General features: G+C 42.5%; 1 protein-coding gene across 2 annotated transcripts in view; it reads right to left on the bottom strand.

The window, feature by feature from the left end:
- Nucleotides 1-6,991: 6,991 nt before the first annotated feature.
- The window catches only part of LOC117353442 (ras-related protein Rab-10-like), a 60,496-nt gene continuing 57,235 nt past the window's right edge, over nucleotides 6,992-10,252 (bottom strand). For both annotated transcript variants that reach the window (XM_033929379.1, XM_033929378.1), the window contains exon 6: nucleotides 6,992-7,436. In XM_033929379.1, coding sequence (XP_033785270.1) covers nucleotides 7,359-7,436 — 78 coding nt within the window. In that variant the 3' untranslated portion in view covers nucleotides 6,992-7,358. The remainder of the gene's footprint in view (nucleotides 7,437-10,252) is intronic.

Genomic DNA, 10,252 nt, shown 5'->3' with positions numbered 1-10,252 from the left:
GGCAGCCGTTTTTTGGCTGTTGCTATGACACTGTAACCTGGAAGTGCTACCGGAAGTTGGATCCTGCAGTTTTTAGCAATGGGCGTTTCCTGTGCCGGTGTGCACGGAAGAGGAGTGAAGTTTTCCAGCTCTTACATTCCCTGAGGAACCCTTTGAGAGGCGAAACAAGGCACTTGTTGGAGGATTGGGCATGGATTCTGGACTGCACATCTAAATGGTGCCGTGGTGTTTTCATCTACAGTCTGGACTGAATGAAGCAAATGGAAACTGAATTAAGTGCCCAAATAACAAAATCTGAGATTAACACATATGGTGGAACACTTCAATTGGTATATAATGTGATTTAAATCAAGGGAGAAAAGACCTCAAAATACCCCCGGGAATGCAATCAATAGGTCGCAATCTATTTGGGGTTGGGTATCATCACTGGTCAAAAACCCTTGCATAATCTTTTTAATTTTATGTGATTGAATTTTAAATTTTTTTCAATTTTTTCTTAAATAACTCAATGAATAATATCGTGATTGAATATCTAATTTCCTTCTTTTAGATGAGCATTGAATAACCAGCAACAATATATTCAAAATTCACATAGTTTTTAACTGGCTTTTCTATAAAATACTGTCATGCACTTATCTTGATAACCCGACGGAGGCCCAGTCCGTTTTGCACCAAACGGGCTTCTTCAAGGATAGTGATAGGGCTTGTTAATTTGCCAGTTTGAAATTGAATGATGTTCATCACTCAGTCGTGAAGCTGCTTTCATTATACTGTCACCGTGACAGCTTCACGACTGAGTAATGAGCAACATTCAATTTCAAACTGGCAAATTAACAAGCCCTATCACTATCATCTTCTCATTCAATTCCTTCCATCCACTGTGTGTCTTCTCTCTGCGTCTTCCATTTGCTGTTACTGTGCCTCTCCCTTCACCCCCCCCCTCCCAATTGGTCTAGCACCAATCTTCTTCCCTCCGCTCCCCCATAGTCTGGCATCTGTCTTCTTTCCTTCCAGCGTCTTCTCCCCACTATGTCTTCCACATTTCCCTTCAGGGTCTGTTCCTTTCTACCCTCCTTCAATGTCTGTTCTATTCCTTTCCACCACCACCCTTCCCTCCCTCCTTTACCATCTGTTCCTTTCTACCACCCTTCAGCTCCTCTCGCGCGGTCTGCCTATCTATCTACCTCCCTCCCTCCCTCCCTCCCTCTTACTTTCGTGGCATGTTACAATGTAATTTGTGCAAGCTGCTGGAGCATGTGAGCTTGGTCCCTAAACAATCTCGCTTGTGTTCCTATTTTCCCCATTTCTAATATCTCCCCTATGTATCTGGCATTGCCCCCCCCCCCTGTGTCCGTATACCATCCCCATGGCATGTCCCCTTTATGTCTCTGTCCCTATGCCCCATGCACATAATTTCCCCTCTTTCTGTTACCTTCCTGTGTCCAGATTTCCCCTATGTTCCTCTTCCACACCAATGTGTCTCTTCTCTTCAACCCCATCTAGCTTCTTTCCCTCTTTCTTCCCCCCCCTGCTTCCAGCATCTGGCTCACCTGCCTGTCCTCCCCTTTCTTTCCTGCTGTGGGTTTCTTTCTCTCCCTCTTCATCCCCTTGGCCCAGAATCTCTTTCCCTTTCACTCCCTCCTTCTTAGTGTGAGCCGGGAACACACCCCCTCCCGCCCGATTGCAGCGTTCCGTCAGCTCCCTCCCTCCACCTCACCTTATATGCAGAGTTTGCCGGCTTTCTTTTTCGCTCAGCCGCACGCGTTCAAAAAGCCGCGCACGTGCGGTTGCTCAGTTGTTCAATCTTCTGCTCTGATGCAACCAGAAACAGGAAGTTGCAGCAGAGAAGATTGAACAACTGAGCATCCACGCATGCGCGGCTTTTTGAAAGCGTGCGGCTGGGCGAAAAAGAAAGCCGGCAAACTCTGCATATAAGGTGAGGTGGAGGGAGGGAGCTGACGGAACGCTGCAATCGGGCGGGAGGGGGCTGCTGGACTGCGCGATCCTTGATTGCCTCACTGCGGAGACAAGTCACTGCTCCACGGGGCAGTGAATGGCCTTGTCCCTGTCCCCGCAGTGACTACTATTTTTTCTTTCCCCGTTTCGGCGGGTTACCCGCGGCTACTCAAGGCTATCCGCGGGTAACAAACACCGTGTCATTCTCTACCTTAAAGCAAATACAGCCAAACTTAAATTTAATCCATGCTTCAACCAGGAGTCAATGCAAATCATGATAGAAATAGGTGTCTATTAGTCTAACTGCTGCATTTTGTATTATGCGTAGTCTTTGGAGATTATTTTTAGCTCCAGCAAGAATGATGTTACAATAATCAAGCTGACTGAGAACCAGTGATTGAACTAGTAATCGAAAGGAGTTAATATCGAAGTATGATCTAATGGTTCTTAATTTCCATAAAGCATAAAAGTCCTTTCAAACCTTTGAATCAATCTGATTTTTCATAGTAAGAGTTCGGTCTAAAATTACACCAAGTATCTTTGTGATTGGTTGGATACTGTACATTTTAGCATTTAAAGCAACGGATGTAACATCTCCATTTAAATTCGGAGATGCAAAAAAAATGTATGGTCTTTCCTGTATTAAGTTTCAATTTGAATTCTGCCATCCAAGATTCAATTGCCAGCAGAATCTCTACAAGTTTGATTAATTTGAGAGAAGGAAGTAGGTATAGGGATTAATAGAGTGATGTCATCTGCATAACTGAATAATTTGATCTTGAAATGGGATAGTTTATTACCTAAGGAGACCAAATAGATGTTAAAAAGTAAAGGAGACAGGGGAGACCCCTGGGGTACTTCACAAGGGTTATCCCAATTTTTTGAAAGCTCATTGTCAAACCTTACTTGGTACATTCTAAACTTTAGGAAACCTTCAAACCATTTCAAGACTTGGCTATGTATGCCTATAACGTCCAGACATTCCAGTAATTTGTCATGGTCAACATGATCTAAAGCACTACTCATGTTCTACTGTAGAACCAGGGCCAGATAGCGAGGTCTGGTCCTAGCCAGACCTCAGAACAGGGCTCACATGTGGTTAGCATGAGAAGTTTGCTTACCTCAGCCAAGCAAAATATCTAGAAGTTGTAGTCAATGAGTATGCTGGGGCCACTTGTTCCTCCTGCTCCTCTATCCCTGCTTTTTATACTTCCTGGTAGCTGCTTCCCTGACTCCTTCCCATGTAATTTCCTCCTAAGGAGAAGCTACCTGTGTTAAGGTAGTTCTGACACTGTGAGGGAGTATCCAGCAGTGGGAGTGGTAGTGTCCTATAGACTCCCTCATACCCATTTTATGGTTTGTATAGTTATTTGGATTTTGCTTACTCCTTTTCAGTAATAGTACAAGATGAGTTCCATTCAGGTATTTGCAAACTCCACTGGCTTCCAGTAACCTCGAGAATTCAGTTTAAGATTCCCTTGCTGATAGTCAAGGATTTCTACAATGAAGCTCTAAATATAATGTCAATATTGAAGATCTATCGCTTTTCAAGAACAGAGGTCAATGTACAAGAACTTACTGGGGCCTAGATGCACAAAGAGGATTGGAAAGAGAATGTGCCTTTGTTTTGATCCAATTTTTTTGCCAATTCAGAAAGAGCTGTTGCTGCACTAAAAAGTCTGCATGCAGATGTTTTTCATGGATGTTCATCGTAATCCCCAACTCTGCCATCTGAATGATTACTGTGAGTGACTCACATGTGCGCAGAGCCAGCAGGGGAAACCCAAACAGCTAAGAGACAGGGGAAAGCATCCCGCCACTCAGCTGTTCACGGCAGGAAACCTTTTTTTTCTTTATTGGGCACAGATGCTGTGCATGTTATACACTCACAATATCTGCCCCATTATAAAAAGAACCCCGATGAACGCAGCACCGGGAATCCCCCCCCCTGTGCTAGTGAAAAATCGGCAAGAGGGATTGCCATTCCCTCTTGCCATTCATTCCCCCCCACACACAAATCAAAAATGGTAGGGGGATACAAGTGGGAGGAGCCTAAGGCCCTGATTGGCTTGACTTAGCTAATCAAGGCCTTAGACTCCTCCCTCTGTATCCCGGGAGGAGCCTTAGGTGTCTAAGCCAATCAAGGCCTTAGGCCCCTCCCCGTGCATCACATGATGCACCGGGGCGAGAAAGGCCTGCCATTTTGAACTGGAGAGCCTATGAGTAGGATGGATTGAGCTTCTCCCCTGCTCCAACTTCTCTGAAAAGGTATGGGGGTTTAGAGGGTGGGGATGGGCTTTCGGGGGACCTTCGATGGCAGGAGGGAGTGGGAATCCCTCCTGCCTTTTTTTCAGGGGGGGAAAAAGGAAGATGGGGATATTTGGGGGGGGGCAGCATGGGGGAGACATCATGGCAGGAGAAGTGGGTATCCCTTCTGCCATTTTTTCTCATGGGGGTAAGGTGGGGTCAGCATGACAGGAAGAAATGGGCATTCCTCCTGCCATTTTCGCTAGGTGTGTGGGGGGGGGTGCAGTTCTTGGTGCCAGTTTGTAGGGGAAGGCCATCATCAGTGGGGGGAGGTATCTTTTTTTTTTCTAATGGAGCAGATATTGTGCATATATACCATGATAAAACAAATAGCAAGGTCTGGCCCTACTTGCCTGAGGTAACATGTGTAACATGGACAGCATCTGTGCCCATTAAAAAAAAAAAGGTTAGACAGGTAAGTGACTGGTCAAGACCAGTCACCTTTTTTGGATGGCTAAAAGCGATCATTTTTTTTAGTGCATTGTGAAGCTATGTTAGAATATCAATTGCTTTTCTAGTTTACATCGCATTTTAATATTAAGGAGCTTATTTGCATGATCGGATTGGGGAATGAGCGATCGTGCAGAAAATCAGAAAGTGAGCCATTTTCTGCATCAGATTGGCAAATGAGTGTCAGGAGCAGTACAGAGCATTCAGCGCGCTGGCCTGTGCTAAAAACTGCTTCCATGATTTTGTAAAAGTGGGGTTATTTTTTTACAAGGATCTATACCAATGAGCTTTGTATGATCTATGCTTTTATTGATTTTAAGATATTTATTTATTGGTACTAGGTGATTAAAGTTTGTAAGTTTTTTTATAGTTATGTATAATTAATAAAAAAAACAACCCGTATTTTTCACACTATAAGACGCACCTGACCATAAGACACACCTAGGTTTAGAGGAGGAAAAAAAATATTCTGAGCCAAATGGTGTACTAATATATTTAATAAAATATACCAGGCTCTGCACCTAACCCCACACTCCTTGCCAGTCTCTGCACCCTGTCCTACTACCCTACCCTGTCCCCCCTCTAGTGATCTAGTGGTAGGCCGGGACAGGAGGGATCCATCCCAGTCAACTAACAATTTTTTATATCCCCTTCTGTACCTTTTTAAATCCTTCACCGTACCTTTTAAATCCCCCCAGTACCTTTTTAAATCCCCCCTTAAATCCTGATGGTCCAGCGGTGTATTGGCAGGAACAAGATTTCTGCAAGGGAGGGGCAGGAGCATGGAAAGCTTGCTCCTGCCGATACACCGTTGGACCACCAGGATTTAAGGGGGATTTAAAAAGGTACAACGGGGGGAGGAGGGTAAAAAATTGTTATATTTGCTCCATAAGATGTACATATATTTCCATCCACTTTTGGGGGGAAAAAGTATGTCTTATGGAGCAAAAAATACGATATACTTTTTAGGACACACCATACCTGAGAGTTACAGTATTTAAATGGAGTCTACTTGAATACATATAGTGCAAAATGTTTTATATTTGTTTTATACTTAACTATCTATTAATTTTTTTTTTATGGCATAATTCCTGACAGATAACCGTTCACATACCCAAATTTCTAATCTCGGTTTATATCTGAGTCAACCTTTTTTCCTCCTTTTTTTGGGGAAAAAAAAGTTACCTCTGTTTTTATTCAGATCAGTTTATATTCAAGTACAGTGTTCCCCCGCGAATTTCACTCATTTTTGGTATTCTCCGACTGCCTCTTCCTGTACTAAAGTCGAGCTACACCAATCAGGAGCTGCGTGTCAAAGCAGCTCCAGATTGGTGTAGCCCGACTTTAGTACAGGAAGAGGTGGTTGGAGCATACCGCGAGTGATTTTCTTCACTCGCCGGCACTCCAGTTGCCCTCTCCTGCCTCCCCAGATGAAAAAACGTATTTGCAGGGGTTCCTGGAACAGAACCCCCCCCCCCCCAAATATCAGGGAAGTACTGTATATACGGTAATATGGATGCTATCATTTATACTATTTTCTAACATGGCTGTTAAGTTTGAATGAAAACTAGAGAACTGAAATTAAGGCTTGAGTATTACCACTTTTCAAACTATAAAACAGGTAAAATTTTAAAGCTATCCAATATATAATATACAGACATATTGGCCTGTCTCACTTACTCTCTATGTAATGTACAACAATAGTCCTCTTCCCACTTAATTTTAAAGTATCAAATAATAAACATATATACAAGTAAATTTAACTTAACATGGACACTATTAAATAGAATAGGCCTTAGATATCACTATTTCATTTCAGGGGCTAGTGAATTAAATGCTATTTTCATAGATCTAAAAATTACAGGACTTTTATGAAAGCGTTATTGGCTCATGGAACTAAGATTCAATCCATGGACTGTGCTCTCCAGAGTTGTGCAGCTTGTTCTACTTTTAAAGAAATCACTACAACTTTCCCAACTATTCTGGCTGGGGAGAGCTTTAACTTATTATACAAAGACTTGGGCCTGCCTAGTCCTTAGATGAAAGAGTACCACAGAAGAGGTGCTGTGGGTGGTAGAAGGCAACTGCAAATCTTTACGGTACTCTACCATGGAAAGGCCAAAGGCACTGTGGTGGGGCCCTGATTCCTCAACACCCTGAAGTGCATGGAAAACAATAGACAGGAAAAGCAAAACTATAACTTCTTAACCCTTGGGCAAGAATAATATTGTACCTGTATGACAAGAGATGCTCTGCGTGAACAGATTACAGATGCCACACCTTTACAAAGCCTTTCTATTTGCATTAGTACACAAGATGTGAAATATGCTTAAAATATTGAAACACACAGACAACTGATAATGCTGTGAAAACAAAGATCAAAGGGAAAGAAACGATTTGCATTTGTTTCCTCTAGCTTTCCCCATTCTCCCCTAACAAAACTGATTTACAAAATAAATGCACAGCATTAATGCACACGAAAGAGATGACAAGATCTGAATGGGTAAGGCAGAATGACTGTTAAGTATTCAATGATCCGGCAATGTTTTGCTTCAGCAGAGCAGACTAAGAAGATGCAAGTGCTTGTCAGCTCCGACATGCCCTTTTAGAATATTCAGAATTTTCTTGTCTAGCAAGGAGGCAGCTCACGTGTTGCAGCAGCTGTCTTTTTTCTTGCTTTCCCTCAAATTCACTGTATCGGCTGCCAGTTGCAGAGAAGCTTTCTACAAAGGAAGCAAGAGACCATGAACTGTTTTAAAGTGTACAGGAGAGCTTAATGTCTGTCATTAACCCCCTCCTTTACAAAGCTGTGCTAGTGGTTTTAGTGCCAGCCACCCCGGTAACAGCTCCGACGCTCATAGAATTCCTATGAGTCTGAGTCTGAGCCGTTACCACCGTGGCCAATGCTAAAAACACTAGTGTGGCTTTGTAAAGGAGGGGGTAGATGCCTTAAAAATCACTTACTTTTGGGAAAAAATCTATAACATTTAACTATATTGTCAAATGTTTGCACAATTTATTTTGGAAGTCATAGTATGGCAGTGCACAACATAGCCAAATCTCTTCTTCCCAGTCTGTTAGAGGAAAATAAACCACTTTGGTAAAATATTTTAAACTTGTGCTTAGTTTGAAGCAGTCTGCAGCAAATGAGATAACTTTTTTTTTTAATGCTGTTGCATGGGTTTTTAATGGATGGACTAGAACAGTGGGCCATCGTGCCCAGCAGCCGCTCACACGGCAGCCCTTAGGTCAAAGACCAGTGCCCTGAGTCTAGCCTTACCTGCATACGTTCTGGTTCAGCAGGAACTTGTCTAACTTTGTCTTGAATCCCCTATAACAGCCTCCGGAAGAGCGTTCCAGTTTTCTACCACTCTCTGGGTAAAGAATAACTTCCTTACGTTTGTACGGAATCTATCCCCTTTTAACTTTAGAAAGTGCCCTCTCGTTCTTTCTACCTTGGAGAGGGTGAACAACCTGTCTTTATCTACTAAGTCTATTCCCTTCATTATCTTGAATGTTTCAATAATGTCCCCTCTCAGTCTCCTCTTTTCAAGGAAGAAGAGGCCCAGTTTATCTAATCTCACTGTTCGGCAACTCCTCCAGTCCCTTAACCATTTTAGTCGCTCTTCTCTGGACCCTCTCGAGTAGTACCGTGTCCTTCTTCACGTACAGCGACAAGTGCTGGATGAAGTATTCCAGGTGAGGGCGTATCATGGCCTGGTACAGCGGCATGCTAACCTTCTCCAATCTGTCCGTGACACCCTTCTTAATCATTCCTAGCATTCTGCTCGCCCTTTTGCCACCGCTGCGCATTGCGCAGACGGCTTCATTGACTTGTTGACCAGTACTCCCAAGTCTCTTTCCTGGGGGGGTCTCTCCAAGTACTGCACCGTTCATCCTGTATTCGTGTATAAGATTTTTCTTTTTTTTTTTTATAATTATCTTTATTAGCCTTTCACAACAAATCACAAGAGTATTCTTGTTCCAAGTAACACAGGAAGGAAACCATTTTACCATTCAAAACCAAAAATCAAATACAGAAATATTATTTATCCCTTTCTTAGACCACAATGATAGGGGGCATGGAAATATTTTAAGATTGGAGATATTAAAGTGGCATTAAATTCTAAAGAAAAGGCTTAATGTGATGTATAAGATTTTTCTTACTGACATGCATCACCTTACACTTATCCACGTTAAACCTCATTCGCCTTGTCATGGCCTATTTCTCGAACATGTTTGTGTCACATTGCAGATCTTCGCAATCCTTCTGCGTCCTCACTACTCTGAATAACTTTGTATTGTCTGCAAATTTAATCACCTCCCTTGTCTTACCAATTTCCAGGTCGTTTATAAATATGTTGAAGAGCACGTGATGCTTTCCCAGTCCGAGTATTGTCCATTTCCCCCCACTCTCTGTTTCCTATCTGCCAACCAATTTTTAATCCATGTGAGTATTTCACCCTCGATTTCATGGCTCGCCATTTTTCGAAGTAGCCGTTCATGCGGGACCTTGTAGATCGCCTTCTGAAAATCCAGATATACAGTGTCGATCAGATCACCCTTGTCTATCTGCCTGTTTACTCCTTCTTACCTCGCTAATCTTCTTTCTGATAGAAGACATAGAATTCTGTACCACAGCTGCTGCTTCCCATTAGTCATGAATCTGCAGAACGATGTCACTCAAAAAACTCTGAACTCTTCCCCTTCTGAACAGCTTCCTCTTCAATTAGTACCAAAGCAATCAAACTCCACTGAAAGAGAAGAAAAGAGAAGGAGGAGTATGGGGAACTTCCCCGGTGATAAACCATATTCTGTTCTGCTCTGTAACCAGTGAAGGTAACTTATGAAGAAAAGCACTCACAAAGGAACAGTAAGAAAGCTCAATCCAATAAATTATTGCTGTTAATTATTGCTGTTAGGGGAGTCTATCATCAGAGGCATTAACATTGATACACAAGTCAAGGAGCCTAAAATAGTGAAGTGTCTCCCAGGCTCCTCGGCTATTGGGAGTACCCAACAAATACTGTCTATAATTAAGGAAGAAACTAAGAGGTCTAAAGCTGATGTTATCCATCTGGGAACAAATGACCTGGCCAACAACTCTACACTTGCAGCTCAGAAAGCCTTTTGTGAGCTTTGTGAGGGCTTGAAACCTTTTGTAAAGACTGTAGCTCTTTCAGAAGTACTGCCTGCATATGGAAAAGAAGAGCAAAGAGTTAAAAACACAGAGGACTTTAATAGGTGGCTCAAAGCCTGGTGTCATTAAGAAGGCTTTAGGTGCATAGGAGGATGGAGAAATACATGGAAGGACAAGAAGCCAAATTGTACTGATGGGCTACATATTACTACAGCAAAAAATTTTCCAGTCCATGTTCACCTTCCTAGGAGTTAAAATCTGGAATGAACTCACAGAGACTATAAGAACAGAAAACAACCACATCCTATTTCGAAAGATACTAAAAACTTCACTCTTCGACCACTAAACTTATAAGATCATCATAAGCATCTGACCTTTATTTATTTGCCTAGTTTTAGG

Source organism: Geotrypetes seraphini, chromosome 2 (assembly GCF_902459505.1).
Source record: "Geotrypetes seraphini chromosome 2, aGeoSer1.1, whole genome shotgun sequence".
Classification (NCBI taxonomy): Eukaryota; Metazoa; Chordata; class Amphibia; order Gymnophiona; family Dermophiidae; genus Geotrypetes; species Geotrypetes seraphini.
This window is presented reverse-complemented; position numbering and strand designations above follow the sequence as displayed.